This window comes from Papio anubis, chromosome 9 (genome assembly GCF_008728515.1).
Source record: "Papio anubis isolate 15944 chromosome 9, Panubis1.0, whole genome shotgun sequence".
NCBI lineage: Eukaryota > Metazoa > Chordata > Mammalia > Primates > Cercopithecidae > Papio > Papio anubis.
In genome coordinates this window covers 26,650,082-26,668,152 of record NC_044984.1, presented here as the reverse complement: position 1 = coordinate 26,668,152, position 18,071 = coordinate 26,650,082, and the positions used below count along the sequence as shown (strand labels likewise).

The window sequence follows — 18,071 nt, the reverse complement described above, 5'->3', positions numbered from 1 at the left end:
CCAATTTGGCTCAGTCTAGCCCCTTTTGAGTTCATTCGTAAGTCAGGCCTAGGATTAAAATAACCAGTGTAAGGGTGCCCCAGCAGGGCACGACATGCCTCTTTCTCCCCATTTTGTACTCAAGGCCATATTGTCCTTCATAACCTACAGACTCCTGGCCTCACTCACACCAGACCATACCTTCATTTCACACAAATGGTTTAGGAAATCGTTGTGAAATTCCCTTTTGGCTTTCATTTATACTCTCTAATTCTTCTAGGCAAAATAAGTCTATTAGGCAAATAAACTCAGTAATTCCTTTATTCTGATTTTAAATTAATCACAACCATCGAAGTGGTAAGAAACAGCTGACAGGTGTACTCAGAAATACTGAATTGACAGCTACACTGAATGCAGGGTTTCCCAGGGTAGTTCTTATTTTGTCACTTACTCCATTACATTCAAGGTCCCTATGCCTCATCTTTTTCCTGAGCTGTGGCAGCTCTTACTGGGGCATCCAGGGGGATACACACCAGGTAATCTCCACTTCTACTTTTCTGGTAGCTTGGCCCTGGCAAAATGAGCCCCACAATCTAGAAAGTAGGACGCTAAACAAAGTTGAGTCAACATATCTTTTTAGACAATATCAGGTTAGAGAATACTCCTGAGGACCTGTTTCTAACCAGAACTGACAAACGTGAAAAATGCATCAGCCAGACAGCAGTCATGTGAACAGAGCCTGGAACTGCAAGTCAAGGAAATGGGTTCTGGGCCTACCTTCCGAGGTAACCAAAACCATTATTCAAAAGCAACTACTGAATGCCAGCTTGTGGGGAAAGAAATGGGGAAGGTGGCAAAATCACAATTAAAAGCATGTATATACATGAATACCAAAGCTATTATGTAGAAATAAAATCAAAACACTTTAGACCAAGAAGAAATCAGAGATCTCCTAGTCTATTGCCCCAGTGTAAAAATAAAAAAACTCTGGAGTAATCATTGCCATTAAGCATTAGTATGAGGGAAATAATTTTAACTCTGAGGAAAAACAATGATTTAACATTTTCAACTTTGGATCAAATTAGATACTGATTACATATATTACAAAATTAATAAATCAAGCAGGTTTTTCTACTCCATAATTCATGTCACATTTAATAGTCTCTTCACAGATTCTTTGTACTGAGAAAGCAAATCTTCATTTTCCTCCTCATTTTTAAGACTAACAACAGACTTTTTGTACTCTTCAACTTCTTTAGTACCAAGGAGCTCTTCTTTATTTATTTCCATATTTTTCTCAGCAGCTTTCATCTGGAGAAGCGTTTCCAGGATAGTTCTTTCTGATGAACTGTTTTCCCATATATACTCTTCCATGTCTGCTTCAGTCTTACTTTTTTCCCATTCTTCAGTTTTCTGAAACAAAACAAAAAATGAGTTCTGAATTCTGAGAAATATCACAAGTTTGTTTCTTTCTTTTTCTTTTTTTTCCTTGTTAAGGAAAGAGAAGTTTGCAAAATGTGAAGAGTCCTGGCCAATGCCTTGTCTGTGCACTTTGGCCCCTTAACCCAGCACTGTTGGCCACCTGCACCTGCGCTTGAGGGCTGCACACTCTGTCACGTGAACACTGGTCTGTCAAGCTCTGTTACCACTCGCTACTCTATCCACATAATTACAATGTGTCTGCCTTACAAACTGTACTTATAAAGATATGCTGTTTTCCAGCAGATATAGAAAATAACTTTTTGCAGCTATTCTCTAAACCCTAAAACATCAACATTTCACTTTTTTTTTTTTTTTTTGAGATGGGTCTCACTCTGTCACCCAGGCTGGAGTGCAGTGGCACAATCACAGCTCACAGCAGCCTCAACCTCGCAGTCTCAGGTGATTCTCCCCCCTCAGGCTCCTGAGTAGCTGGGACTACAGGCGCCCACCACCATGCCCCACTAATGTTTGTATTTTTTGTAGAGATGGGGTTTTGCCATGTTGCCCAGGCTGGTCTTGAACTCCTGGGCTCAAGTGATTATTCTGCCATGGCCTCGTAAAGTCCTGGGATTGCAGGGGCGAGCCACTGCGCCTGGCCCAACATTTGGCATGTCTGAGTTGTAATCTTCAACTTCTTTAGTACCAAGGAGATCATTATTAAAAATAATGAGAGCTGAGATTGTATTTATCTCTGTGATATACTTGCGGGATGATGAGGAAGACTAATTATTATAATACAATTAAGAATATGATGTACATAATACATGGTTTTTAGTAATAATGACTTCATATATCCTGGAATTTTCTACTCCCCAGCCCCCCAAGACAGAGTCTCACTCTCTTGCCCAGGCTGGAGTACAGTGGGGCGATCTTGGCTCACTGCAACTTCCGCCTCCCGGGTTCAAGCAATTCTCCTGCCTCAGCCTCCTGAGTAGCTGGAATTACAGGCGCCCGCCACTACATCCAGCTGATTTTTGTATTTTTAGTAGAGATGGAGTTTCACCATGTTTTCCAGGCTGGTCTCAAACTCCCGACTTCAAATGATCCGCCTACTTTGGCTTCCTGAAGTGTAGGGATTACAGGCATGAGCCACCGTGCCCAGCCTATCCTGGACTTTTATTTTGTTATTATCTTTCTGTTCCTATAATGTGAACAATGTTTTGTTACTACTTGTTTTTCCTTAAAAAAATTATTACCATGCTATTCTAGGGAACACTGGTAGGCTTTACAGTAATACAGCATAATTCAGATTTATGATTTAAATGGAGATGTAACAGTCTGTGAAAATCAAGCAACACAGCTACTAAGTAATATACCCTGTTCAAAGAAGTGCTGAATACTAGTCACATTTCTTCCAAATTAACACATAACAATATTCTGAGCCACAGGCTGCTATGGAATCATCTACTATTCTGAATAACAACTTTTAAAGGTGGCAAAATATTAAAAGACGAGTATATTTGTGAGGCTATCAGAAATACTATTCTACCTCTGGAAAATCCCCTTCAAAGAGATCCCAGCTTGAGTAGACAGCTCCAAGGCTCTGCAGAGCTGAGTGGGCACCAAGCAGCAGGTAAGGTTTCCACCTGTGCCACCCTCCCACCCCCATCCCCACTACAAGTGCCTATGAAAAGAAAAGAAAGCATTGGAGATGTGTTCCTCCAAGGGTAAAGAGGAGCCCCAGGCCGGGCGCGGTGGCTCACGCCTGTAATCCCAGCACTTAGGGAGGCCGAGACGGGCGGATCACGAGGTCAGGAGATCGAGACCAGCCTGACTAACATGGTGAAACCCCGTCTCTACCAAAAAAAAATACAAAAAACTAGCCGGGCGAGGTGGCGGGCGCCTGTAGTCCTAGTTACTCAGGAGGCTGAGGCAGGAGAATGGCGTGAACCCGGGAGGCGGAGCTTGCAGTGAGCTGAGATCCGGTCACTGCACTCCAGCCTGGGTGACAGAGCGAGACTCTGTCTCAAAAAAAAAGAGGAGCCCCACCGATCACAAACAGGCCACTGGGGACAACACAGAGTCGGCAAACCCTGCTCAGATCACCGAGGTGAAAGCAAGAGACTTAGGAGAACAAATTCTCCTTTGAATCCTTCAAACTGGGTACCGTTCCTTCAAGGGAAACCAGTAAGATGCAGGATGTCTTCCCTGGCCCCCAAATTCCTAAGCCATGTGGGGTATATTTGCACTTACAATTCCTGCATGTTTGCCCCACCTCCCTATAACGAATTTATGGCTGTGGACAGCGTCTCAGTGTATGTTCTAGACATATCCAGTTGAGAACCAACTCTGTGTCCTTTTTAAAAGAAAATCTGGTCAGGAGGTTTTAGGCTTGGCAGGGAAATGTGAAACAACTTCTTTTTATTTTATTATTATTTTTTAGGCTAGTCGAGTAGTGAGAACGGGGTAAGAGCAGAACAAGGAATTCAACCTGTAACTGACTGTGAACAATCAACTGAGATAACTACCTTCAGACCAGCCTGAAACAACTTGTTATGCCTCTCCCCCACAACTCTGCTGCAAATAATTTCTAACAAACTCTGAATGTGTCCATTAAAAAAAATTGGCAAAATTATCCTACTTCACCTAATTTTTACTGTAATACTTGAGAAAGGAATAAATGTCAACCCCTTAAAAAATAAATTATTGGTTTAATTTATACATTATTGTATAAATTAAATACATTATTGGTTCTATCTACTCTTAGAAATGTTTTAGATGTTTTAGATGTTTTAAATGTTTTAGATGTTTCAAGACAATGTCATAGTTTTTTCACAATTCAAACTTACAGGGTAAAATATACTTAATCTAACAAACTGACAAATACATTTTATAAAGCGTTAAGTAAAACAGTCACTCCATCTCATTCCTGACTCAACTGCCTGACTGCTAGAAGACAGGCAATTAAGAGACTTAACTATTTAGTATTTTTAAGTTTCACACATTTTATCTGAATTTTCTTAACGCTTCAAAATAGATGCTTACGCAGAGGAATTAAAGTAAATCCACTAATAATTCCCATATTTCATGTCTCTTCCCCTTACATTTGGTATATATAATTATACACTGGTTTGCCAAGATGTATTATAGGTGTGCCAAGATATTGATTCCCTCAGCCCTTGTAGCCAGGTGAGCCTCAAATACTGGCAGCAGAATGAAGCACCCTCCTCCTTCATTCATCTCAGATGTGATCAAAGCTTACCTACCGCCAACCTCAACTCCTGTGCTCAAAGGACACTCCTGCCTCAGCCTTCTGATTAGCTGCACTATGATTACAGGTGCACGCCACCATGCCCAGCTAATTTTAATTTTTTTTTTTTTTTTGTAGAGACAGGGTCTTGCTATGTTGCCTAAGGCTGGTCTTAAACTCCTGGCCTAGAGCAATCCTCCTGCCCCAGCCTCTCAGGGTGCTGGGATTACAGGGTGGAAGCCACCGCACCTGGCCAGTAAATAATTTTCTAAGTGTGTATTCACATGAACAGGTACATGGAGGCAGGCCAAGGTGGATATCCAGGCCTGCATGACAGTGAGTCTGGCGTGCAGGTGCACACCCCCACTTGTTATATAACCTGTTTGTGTAAGTTCATCCTCGGCTCTGAGCCACTGTTGTCTGTAAAAGGTATAATTGCCCTGCTACCGTTGTACAGGCGCTCTTGGGACTCAGCTTGGCTCAACATGGCTCTTGTGTAGGCACTGGTGCCCAGAGAAAGAGAGAGAGAGCCAAAGCTGTCCGTCTGGACAGGAGGGAGCCAGGACACAGCTCGGCTTGCTCATGCCCAGATAAAGGGTTAAGCTGCTGACCCTGAAGGCAGGGGAGAGCCTTCCGTGAAGCTGCAGGCATGGCGGTTGCGGGAGCCACACAGTTGGAGCAAACCGCTGAGATAAAGGTGGACAGTGTAAGAAAAGCTGTTCATAAGAGAGCTAGTGTAAGAAAGCTGTTAATTTGAGCTGCTGCTGAATAAAACTGTCTTTCACCTGCCTACAGCCCCCCAAGTGTTCTTTCTGCTCATCCACCCACACCCCTCCGACTTCAGCATGGGCTGGACCTGGACCCCGGGATCTGACAAAAAGGATAGGAAACCCTGTACTACGGAATAATGTACATTTATGGGAGAAAATCACTAAGGTTTAAAGTCACTAGTAAGGAAAACAAACTACATTCTGTAAAAGGCCTGGCTTCTTATCCTGTACTGAAAACAATGCAGTGTTCAGTCTCAGTTGCAAACTAAACAAAACAAAATTCACCTTTTCCTTTTTCTCTCTCTCTCTCTCTCTCTCACTCTTGTAGCAGGGACTATAGGTGCCCACTACCACACCCGGCTAATTTTTGTATTTTTAGTAGAGATTGGGTTTCACCATGTTGGCCAGGCTGGTCTTGAATTCCTGACCTCAGGTGATCCACCAGCCTTGGCCTCCCAAAGTGCTGGGATTACAGGCATGAGCCACGGCGCCTGGCCTTCTTTTTTCTTTTTTGAGACAGGGTCTCCCTCTGTCACTTAGGCTGGAGCGCAGTGGCGCTATCTTGGCTTACTGCAGCCTTAACTTCCTGAGCTCATGCGATCCCCTTGCCTCAGCCTCTGGAGTAGCTGGGACTATCAGAGAGTACCACCATGCCCTGCTAATGTTTGCATTTTTTTGTAGAGATGGGGTTTTGCCATGTTGCCCAAGCTGTTCTCAAACTCCTGGGCTCAAGTGATCCACCTGCTTCGGCCTCCCAAAATGTTAGGATTACAGGTGTGAGTCACTGTGCCCAGCCAAATTCACATTTTCTACATGGTCTAGCTTTAGGATCCAAACTCTGCACAGCTGAATAAAAATTCCAAGATAATGACAGTAACAATCCCAACAAACTGAATATTTAATTATATATCAGGTATCTTAAATGCTTACGTATACTATTACATATAATTCTTGTTAAGATGTACTGGGATAAATTTTAAGAATTACATAGGTAAGAAAACTGAGTATTATGGAAGTTAAACAGAGGTCCACAATCTATTGGGAGAATTCAGAAATTTTTGTATTTTAGAAAGTGAATTATGGTGCGTATAGCATATACTTTTTAACACCTCTAGAGGGAGGTCTATAGCAGCATCACCTAATCCAACACGTAATTTTTAATGCAACATATATGAATATTTACACTAAATGGAATGAACAAAAAATATAAATAGCCTCTCATCTATTCAGGTCACATGTGTGTCACCAAATAAGTTATGGAAAGACTAACAATTTCTAAAGCTTTTTGGGTTTCTAAATTACAGATGCAGGGCTGAGGCAGCTAAGTTTTGCTCAAGGTCACCCAGGAAGTTAGTATAAGATGGTATTTACTGTGAGCTTTGGTATCTCCCAGACCTGTTTAAATCTTAACTTTCATCATTTATTATTGTAATAGGTGAGTTCCTTGAACTTGTATCTCTGTAAGAACTGACTTCACAGGGCTGTTCTGAAGGTTAAAAGAGGTAAGGAATATCTATGTACTTAGAGGATCTGGCTCATAGTAAACATTACATAAATGTTGTTGTTAATAATACAACTTTAAAGAGGAGTGGGTTTCAAACCCACATTTCCCTACCTCTTGAGCCTGGGAGGCAGAGGTTGCTGTGAGCCAAGATCACACCACTGCACTCCAGCCCGGGTGACTGGGCCAGACCTTGTCACACACACAAAGTTTATTTTATTGAAGTGTAGTTATTTTATACTATATACTAATTTTAAAATATATACTAATTTTAAAGCACAAACAACAGCATATTCAAATTACTGGGGGCAATTAACAATACCATTTTAAGCTCAAATTGATCACTACTTAGGCAAATCAATTAATTTGTCAACTCCTATTTTAATGCTTTGACCATTAAATAGTTACAATTTCACCATTTAATTTATAAGTATATGTAACACACACACACACACACACACACACACACACACACACACATACACCCCTTTTCCTTTCCTTCCTGCCTGCAATGAGAGAATCTGCCCTGACCCCAACCCCTGAAGAAGCAACTTTCCATTCCATGTTATCCTGTTCTCTTTTCCAGTTGGCTCGATTATTTATTTACTCATCCATTCAATAAATATTTCTTGCACAACTACTCTACCAGGCATAGTGTTCTCTGGGAACGTTCAGTCTAACGAGAGACCTGAAGTTGACGGTGAGCCTGTCAGATGAATACTGTGATCCCAGTAGAGGAGAAGCATCCACAAAGGCCTTGAAGCCGGTTAACACAATCAAGGAAATGAATGAAGGCCAATGAGAAGGAAGTGGCATGGGCTGAGGCTGAAAAGCTGTTGGAACACTCACTCCATGCCAGGCACTATTCTAAGTGCCTTACAGATATTAACTCATTTGATTCTCACAATAAACCTAGGAGTGAGTTAGTACTATTATCATCTGTTTTACAGATCAGGAAGCTGAAGCCCAGAGCAACCAAATAATTTGCCCAAAACCACACTGCTTGTTAGTGTTAGAACAACATGTTCTAAGGAACCTCCAGGCATGATAAAAGAAGTAACAAAAAAATATAGTAACATAACTGGAACCTATCATCTTTTTTTTTTCCTTGTATGAATTTAATACAAAGAAAAACATAATAGCTAATTCATGCAAGGGTCAGTGTATTCTGCTGTAACAGAAGGCAAAGAAATATCTGCTCCACTGAATACACAAGGCTGTCACCTCCTACCTTCTTATTTACAACTCTCTTTGCCTAGGACATGAATCATAGTAATATTCCACTTCTCATGATTACAAGTAAGGCCTTGTGCTGTATGAGAGAAAACAGTTTAACCATTTTTTAAAATCCCAAGCAATTTGAAAATCATAAAAAATACGAAGAGGCAAATATTCATAAAAAGTGAGAAAAGAATTACTGTCAATTCTTTCGGCTACCAAAGCTAAATTTTTAACTATGTCAAGGAATTCAATTAAGTTTTAAAAAACATTTACTGAATGCAAATTTGCCAGACACTGTACTAGATGCTGAAAATACAAAGATGAATGAATATACACTCCTTATACCTCTGTGATCTCACAGTCTAATGGGGTGAGCAGACACGTGTACAGGCAATTACCAGAAAAGTAATAAAAGGAATGCTAGCTAGAGGAGGGAAAAGGGATAGGCAGGAAACAGAGAGGTTACATTTGACGTGTATTAAAAGATTCATATGAATTTGCAAGGCTGATCAATTTGAAAAAAGAATTATAAGCAAAGAGAATAACATATGCAAAGTTATGAAAGAACATATTATGTTCATTATGTCTAAGGTATAGGCTATATAATGTATATTTCCTGAGTGCTGGTAATGAGGTGGCAAATTGCTGTGAATGGCATGCTAAGGAGTTCAGACATTATCCTAAGTAATGGGAAACCACTGAAGGATTTTGTAAAGGACTATGGTGCAAGAGATTTGTTTTTTTGAACAATTACTCTAACAGTAATATAGAAGGTGGATGAGACAAGGAAATCAATTAGAAGCCTATTGTAGTTTTCAGGTAAATGATGATGAAAACTTATACTAGAGTGTAGCGGTAGGGATAAAAAGGGGGAAACGGTTTTAACCAATATTTAAAAGTGAAACTGAAAGACCTGGTAACTTATTTGGTATCATAAGAGAGGGAAGAAGACTGTAACTCTCAAATGTATGACTTCAGCCACTGGGTGGGGAAGCAGAATGTGAGCAGAAAGGTCTTTTAAGTATATAATAAAATGAAGTCCTGCCTGAAGGCAAAGAGTTACGAGATTGTCACCTTCTGTGTAGCACCATCCTACTCAGGGCTCTAGAACACTGCTTATTGTCTACCACATCAAGTCTAAATTCCTATTTATGTACAACAGAAAAATCCCTCCATTTTCTTGCCTGCCCCTTTCATTCTAATTACCACCCTTTACCCTCAAGCTCTGACATGAGATATAGGTTGAGTATCCCTTATCCAAAATGCTTAGGATCAGAAGTGTTACAGATTTCGATTTTTTAAAGGATTTTAGAATCTGCATTATACTGACTGGTTGAGCATTCCTAATCCGAAAATCTGAAATGTGAAATGCTCTTCTGAGCATCCTGTCGGTGCTCAAAAAGTTGCAGATTTTGGAGCATTTCAGATACCAGATTTTCAAATTAGGGATACTCAAACTTACACGTGCAAAAACTGTCTTAAAAAAGACAAGCCAACTTAATCAGTTTCCTTATTTACAACATTCAAAGACTGGAGAAATTATTCACAATCAGGGCTCAGCACCAGAATCACCTGTGGAGCTTTTAAAACTGTATAAAAACCTGGGTCTTACAGCTAGAGATTCTGATTCTGCAGGGCCCCAGCAGCTGTAGTTACAAAAGCTTCTCAGGTGGCACTGACACAACCCCCAGCTGAAAACAGGTTATGGAGATAGATGAATTTTCAGTTAGTCAGTTGTTCATTTTGAAAGGAGACTAAACTAGCAGTTAAAGTCAGATTTGATTTCATCTCTTATTTCATAACATTTTGAAAGTCAAAGTTAAATAAAACTAAATAATATGATACCATGGAAAGAATATGGTACGCTGAAGCTGCAGTTCAGGTCTGAGTTCCTCCACTAAAAAGTTCTGTAACCTTGGGCAAAGTACCTGACCTTTCCTCTAAATCTTAATTTCTCAGTGGATAAAATGAAAAGGCTATAGAATAAGATAAGCTGTTTGATTCCTGACCTTCAAAGTTAGCCCTAATTTAAAATGGATGGCTGCACTAAATGCTTTGTGTTTAAAAAAAAAGAAAAAGAAGAAGTATTTTGAAGCACTTTTAAAAGACGGAACATGCTGGGCATGGTGACACACCTGTAGTCTTACTCGGGAGGCTGAGGGGGGAGGATCACTTGAGCCTGGGAGGCAGAGGCTGCGGTGAGCCAAGATCACACCACTGCACTCCAGTCTAGGCGACAGAGTGAGACCCCACCTCACTGTGTGTTGTCGGGGAGAGATGGAACAATTACTTCAACCCCCTTTCTGGTGTCTTTTTTATGTTAATGCGAAGTGATCACTGAAGCAGCACAGAGTTAAAAAAAAAAAAAAAAAGAAAGTCAGAGACAGAGACCCTCACAGCAACATCACAGGTCCACTTTTTAGAACAAAGGCCAGATGTATTTGTCTGAAATCAAGTAAAACTGTGGCATGTAGTTATTCTTTACCATTACTGGCCAACCACTAATGCTCGGACTCACGGGAATTCAATGCATGCATATAGTTAGTTGTTTAACAAACACTGTAACATTAGTAAGTTTATGCATAAAGTGTTAAATAAAAACATACGCTTCATGTTAAAGAGATGCATCTTGCCAGGAAGAGCCAGTTCTTTTTTAGAATGTAGATTCTATTAACATTGCTGACTGTAAATTTGCATCATGAACTGAACTCACAGAAGCAAGTATTTGTGGAGAACTTACAAAGTAATGTAGAATTCGAATACCTTTTAAAACACTTCCTAATTGTTTTTTGTATTTTTAGTAGAGATGAAGTTTTGCTGTGTTGGCCAGGCTGATCTCGAACTCCAGGCCTCAAGTGATCTGCCTGCCTCGGCCTCCTATACTGCTCAGATTACAGGCATGAGCCAGCGCGCCCAGCCTCAACAGTTGCTATGAAACATTTAGTATTCTTACCTAGCACTGACCTAGATAGTTTGAAGTACAAAGTACAATAGGTCAGATCCCTGCTAATGAGGCCCTAAAGTTAGAAAAAGAAAACATACATGGAACAATCCGTGACTAAGACAACTAACTGCAGTCAGGTGTTCCACTGACCAGCATAGAAAATAAAATAAAACAGAGTAACTTGCTATCTATACAAAGCAGAAGTCAGACAAACACTAACGGCCTCAAAGCAGGTCGAGGTCTTGAAAGATACATAAGAAATGAAGAAGTAGAGAAGAATTAAACATGAAATGGTAAATTATACAACCTGTGCTACCGACCAAATGTTTGTGTCCCCCCACCAAATTCAGATATTGGAATTCCAATCCTCAATAAGACAGAGACAGGAGAGAATTTCCTTCCTCTCTCTCTGTTCTCCACCAAGTGAGGACACAGTAAGACGATAGCCATATGCAAACCAGGAGAAGGGCCCTTACCCTAATCCAACCATCCTGGCACCCTGATCAACTCCTCAGCCTCTGGAACTGTGAGAAATAAATTTCTGTCGTTTAAGCCATTCAATCTATGGTAATTTGTTATGATAGCTCAAACTAAGATAATCTTAACACTTTTGTGATATTTATTATTATACCTCCTTGCTCCCACTAGAGTGTTCTTCAATCGGAGACAATGGTTTTCCCATGATTTATTAACCTTCATATCCAAAGCAAATAGACAATTCATAAACATTTGCCGTTTGTTTATTTATTTATTTATTTATTTATTTCTTTATTTATTTTGAGGCAGAGTTTCACTCTTGTTGCCCAGGCTGGAGTGCAGTGGTGCCATCTCGGCTCACTGCAACCTCCACCTCCTGGGTTCAAGCCATTCTCCTGCCTTAGCCTCCCAAGTAGCTGGGATTACAGGTGCCCACCACCACACCCAGCTAATTTTTGTATTTTTAGTAGAGACAGGGTTTCACCATGTTGGCCAGGTTGGTCTCAAACTCCTGACCTCAGGTGATCCACCTGCCTCAGCCTCCCAAAGTGCTAGGATTATAGGCGTGAGCCACCGTGCCCAGCCAACATTTGCTGGGCAACATTTTTAACGAACATGCACTTGACATTTGACACAGGATGGTTTACTGTTTCATGAACAGTGAAACACTCAGAGGGGGCCAGATGTGGTGGCTCACGCTTGTAATTCCAGCACTTTGGGAGGCAGAGGCAGGAGGATCACCTGAGCCCAGGAGTTCGAGAACAGTGTGGTGAACAGAGCGAGACTTCATCTCTACAAAAAATAAAAAAATTAGCTCCGCATGGTGACACTTGCCTGTGGTCCCAGCTATTTGGGAGGCTGAGGTGGGAGGATCGTTTGAGCCTGGGAGGTAGAGGCTGCATGCAGTGAGCTATGATTGCGCTACTGCACTCCAGCCTGGATGATAAAGCAAAACTCAGTCTCCAAAGAGAAAATAAACTTCTAAAATTGTCTAGTAAAACACACACACACAAGCCCCCAAAAGAAAATAAAACAAAAATAGTGAGAAGTACTTTTTCAAATGACTAGTAAAATACTGTATCAGCTCAATGTTGCCCTCTGGTTACAAATCTACATTTTGCAAATAAGCACTAGGACGAGCTTCACAGCCTGTCTCTGACTTACTGCCAGCTTCACCTCCTTTCTTGGCCCTGTCAGTTCCATACCCTTGCTACACCAAACTTCTGCCTGCTCTTTAAACTCACAAGGCTTAGAAAGTTCTTCACCCACTCTGTACTGCGTACTTCTATTCATCTTCTAAAACCCATCATCATTCCCATGATGTTTTCAGGGAGAGTTAACCCTTGTCTGTGGCTCTCACAGCACTGTGTTCCTACTTCCATTAAACTCAACAGATTATATTATAACCAACGGATTCCCTCCAGAAATCAAGGTACCTAAGGCAGGGGGTCATTCATTTTGATAGTGGCACCTAGCAACATATCTTGTACACAAGAACTAAATAGTTGTTGAATGCAAAAAGAGAACAACAACATAACAAACATTGCTCAAGCATTCTCAAGTGGAAATGCAGGTGTGTAGGCATACACAATCAAAATGAACTCATACATCTGACAGATTAAGTGGTGATTATGGCTCTGCAAAAGTATTCATTTTTATCAGAAGTATCTGTAATAATGTCCCCTTTAAAATGAACTCTTAGTAAGTATAAAATTCTCCAACTTAGACTTTTTTAATTTTTATTTTTAGAGGTGGGGGATCTTGCTACTTGCCCAAGATGGACTCGAATTCCTGGGCTCAACAGATCCTCCTGCCCCAGCCTCCAGAGAAACTGGGACTACAGGAGTGCAACACTGCTTGACTAAATTAGAAATACTTGTTACATGACTTTTCAGAACCATTTTATTACAAAGCTAGATACAGTTCTGGCAATAAGACTATCATGAAATCCAAATGATATAGCTGAAGTTTTAAAATGTAAAAAAGCAACCATTAGTAATTCAATATCAGCATCATCCATGAATCTCTGAAATTTGATTTCAGATCTCTAACTTTTCTAAAGCAAGTGTTTTTTTCTCTTTCCCAGTATTTGTGCTTATCTTTTGTGTAAGTCACTTTGCAAAATGATTCAATCATTTCTTAACCCAATCATTTACGGAAGGTTTCAATTTTTAAAAAATCACTAAAACGTTAAAATGAAGGAAGTTGTGTTATCATCAATTACGTCGAATTGTGAGTAGGATACACATCCTGAAGAGTATAGATCTGACTTTACTTGTACAAACTCCGCCAAATTAAATGTAAACTGTATATATTAACAGAAATTGGGAAACCATGAATTTAAAATTCTAAGAAAAAAATTTCCTTATTTTATTATTAATATTAACAATATTTACAGACGCTTATGGTGAGCCCACTATTTGTCAGACACTTTATGCGAATTCTCCCTGATCCATCCAAAAATCCTTAGGAAAAAAACTGAACCTCAGAGATTAAATAGTCAGAGGCTGACTATTACACAGGTACTAAGTAATGGCCCTGGAATTCAAATCCATGTCTGTCTGGCCCCAAGGGTTATAAATGTATTCCAATGCTAACAATATGTAATATTAAAATAGGAAACCAAATCTCTACAACTCTCCTTGCTTCTTAATTTATTTTTAAATTATTATTATTATTATTTTTTGAGACAGTCTCACTCTGTCACCCAGACTGAGTGCAGTGGTGCGATCTGGCTCACTGCAACCTCCGACTCCCAGGTTCAAGCGATTATCATGCCTCAGTCTCCCGAGTAGCTAGGACTAGAGGCACCCACCACCACACTAGGCTAATTTTTTGTATTTTTAGTAGTGACAGGGTTTCCTCATGTTGCCTAGGCTGGTATCGAACTCCTGAGCTTGGGCAATCTGCCTGCTTCGGCCTCCGAAAGTGCTCCCAGCCTCCTTGCTTCTTTAAACTGCTGAAGGATAAATGCATGGTCCAGTGAATATGCGACTCTTATCTAACCTTCCCAGCACTGAAATAATTATTCTTTGAGGTATTACTAAGCCTTTATGCCTGAAGCTTACGCTTTGTGATGTCTGTTTACTGAAGTCTACTTTGACACTTCTATAGTAAACTGTTTTGAATAGTATATAACAGTAATATCCTTCTACCAGAGTCTAGATGATCATTTCTCCAGAGGGATTTCAGTACTACAAGCTACATAAAAATACCAGCTACTTTCCCCTCAGTGCTACTTAGAGGTAACCTCTAGGGGAAGGTTAAAAAGCCAAGGGAAGGCAGGGCACAGTGGCTCATGCCTATAATCCCAACACTTTGGGAGGCCAAGGTGAATGGATTGCCTGAGCCTATGAGTTCAAGACCAACCTGGGCAACACAGTGAAATCCCGTCTCTACAAAAAAAAATGCAAAAATTAACTGGGCATGGTGGCGTGTACCTTTAGTCCCAACTCTTCAGGAGGCAGAGGTGGGAGGGCCACTTGAACCCACGAGGCCAAGGTTGCAGTGAGCCATGATCATACCACTGCACTCCAGCACGGGCAACAAAGCAAGACCCTGTCTCAAAGAAAAAAAAGAAAAAGCCGAGGGAAGCATGTATTTGGATATTAAATGCTCAGACGCTAGCCTATAAAAAATCAAGCAATGGATTAAAAACAGGCTCTCTTATTTGATTAAATAACAGGTGATAACATCAATTTCAAGTATGAATTCCATGTTGGTGAGAGAAAATGAATTTCAATTAAATAAAAATTTTTTTCTAGCAGCTCTGCAAAATTTCACAGCTCATCTGTATTCAAAATCTTCTTCACTGATGGTACTTGTTTAGAAAGGACCAAGAAACAATGTTAATATAGAATTCTTCAAGTATGCTTGTTTGGACAGTTGGATGTGGCTACTTATTCTGGCATCAAAGTAATTAGCATTAAAGATCAAAGGCTTCTGTGTGAATCCAGAAGGCAACCCTGTTTGGATTCTAAGTCACGGAACCACAGAAAGAATCCCATAAATCAGCTTCCACTGAATTTATGCCTATCCTTTCCTTCGGGGCAAATTCATTTTATAAGATACTGGCAAAATAAGAGAGTCAAAACGGGTTGTATTTATTGTTCGTTATTAACTCTTTAAGCAGCAACAGCCATAAAACTGTAGCTATTTCAGCCCTGTTGCTGGTGCAAAAGGAAACTTAATTATCTTAAGGCAACGGCATTTCTAAAATCAATTGTTAGGAAAGAGAGATTAACTGCTATTCTGATGTTGCTCCTAAAGCCAGAACTAGAAAATCCAGATAAATTATGGTAATGGAAATAATTGTAAAGAAGAGAAGAGCTTACCAGCTAATTTTTGTATTTACTAATCTCCCAAGTTTTTTTTCTGTCACTTTCCATTCATCCTCTTGTGTTAAAACTCTTTTATCATAACATGAAGGAAGAGCTGTGAGCAGTTTAGAGAACAGCTGCATGTACTCACAGAATCACAGTAACTCGGGCTGAAAGGAGGTTCCAAAGGCCATGGAATTTAACTACCTATTCAGGGAGCATACATTTTTTGCCTATCTTCACTAAGTGGCCAATGGACAGAATGTCTTCTACCTGTTGAAGTAGCTCATTGCATCTTATGGTGGCTCTCTTAGAAAGTTCCCCCTTGGGAGGGCTGGGCATGGTGGCTCACACCTATAATCCCAGCACTTTGGGAGGCCGAGGTCGGTGGATCACCTGAGGTCAGGAGTTCGAGACCAGCCTGGCCAAAATGGCAAAACCTCGTCTCTACTAAAAGTACAAAAATTAGCCAGGCGGTAGTGGTGCATGACTGTGGTCCCAGCTACTCAGGAGGCTGAGGCAGAAGAATCACTTGAGCCTGGGAGGCGGAGGTTGCAGTGAGCTGAGATCATACCACTGCACTCTAGCCTGGGCAACAGAGCAAGACTTAAAAAAAAAAAAAAAGTTCTCACTTAGTAAACTGAAGTCTGTCTCTGTCTTACTATTGTTTCTACCTTGTTGTATCTCTAAGAGTCATTAAAAACAAATGTAAACCCTCTTCCATATGAAAACTTTTATTTATCTTTTTCAATTTTTACTTTTTCCTTTTTTCACTGTTTCTGTAGACATTGACATATGAAGTCCTTTCTAAAGAACATGACCCCTTTCTCCAGCTATCTTTACTCCTTTGAATATTCCTAGTATGAAATGCTATTGAGTTCCCCTGTGTTGGGTAAGGCACAAAAAATTTAATTCAAATGCATACCTAAAATTATTTTAATTTTAAAAATTACTATTTCAAACTTTGAGTTACCTAAACATATTAGCTACCAACTTCAAATCAGATGAGCTGTTGCTCAGACATAGTGAAATCTTCCTTATAAATATATATACTTATATGAAAACTCCATACATTCAGACTCGAGTATTTTTAATACTATTTAAATACAGTTAGCATTCCTAATCTGAAAATCCAAAATCTGAAATGCTTGGAAATCCAAAACTTTTTGAACACGGATATGACTCACACATGGAAAATTTACATCCGATCTCATGTGATGGAGCATGGTCAAATTTTGTTTCATGCACACAATTACTGAAGATATTGTATAAAATTACCTTTAGGCTATGTGTATAAAGTGTATATGAAACATAAATGAATTTCCTGTTTAGACGTGGGTCCCATCCTCAAGGTATCTCATTATACATTAATATGCAAATATTCCAAAACCTGAAAAAACCTAAAATCTGAAACACTTCTGGTCCCAAGCATTTTGGATAAAGAATACTCAAGCTATAATTAACTGCCCTTAGTTGTCCCTAATGTATAACAGTCAAATGTTCACACAAAATGTTATGTGTTCACTAAAAATTCCAATAAACATTTAAAATACCTTTCTATAAAGTTTTGCTCTGCAATTTAAAGAGGATGAATTATAAATTCTCAAATTATACAATAATTATTATTCTCTTCATAGCTAACAACTTTCACCCAAAGTCAAAAAAAAAAAAAAAAAAAAAACCCCAAGTCAAAAACTCTGAAGTTTCAAGGCATTTTAGGAATATGATTTCAGCAAGGTCCTGAGATGAACCGAATAATCGTATTTCAAATCCTACTTCACTTTTAAAGTCAGTAGAAGCTACCCATGACATTTCATACATACTTAGATTATGTAGCAGTTCACAAAATACTCAACTGAGTACTTGCCACACAGAGTATTTTGAAAGGTTATAATCATCTAAATTACACTGACAAAATAATTAAATATTCACACACACTTACCCAAGACTCATGGTATAACACTGTTAGTAGATACACTGCATAATCACGGTTCTGCCTCCTTAAAGGGCACCTATTAAAGAGAAAGCGGGAGAAGTCAAAATTCTAAAAACTCAGTATACAGAATAATTTGCAAAATACGCAATATACTAAATACAGAAGACAATGCTTTCAGATATTCCTTCTCTGCTTTAGGAAAACTGTTTTTGGAATAAAAATAGTCTTTGTAGTTCATTACTTGAGGAAGCT

At 39.7% G+C, this 18,071-nt stretch overlaps 1 protein-coding gene across 2 annotated transcripts in view; it reads right to left on the bottom strand.

Annotated features, from left to right (window-relative positions):
• Positions 1-282: 282 nt before the first annotated feature.
• MRPS35 (mitochondrial ribosomal protein S35) overlaps positions 283-18,071 on the bottom strand; it is a 44,035-nt gene continuing 26,246 nt past the window's right edge. For both annotated transcript variants that reach the window (XM_003906155.3, XM_009180450.3), the window contains 2 exons: positions 17,826-17,895; positions 283-1,392 (listed from right to left, as the gene is read on the bottom strand). In XM_003906155.3, coding sequence (XP_003906204.2) covers positions 1,123-1,392; positions 17,826-17,895 — 340 coding nt within the window. In that variant the 3' untranslated portion in view covers positions 283-1,122. The remainder of the gene's footprint in view (positions 1,393-17,825; positions 17,896-18,071) is intronic.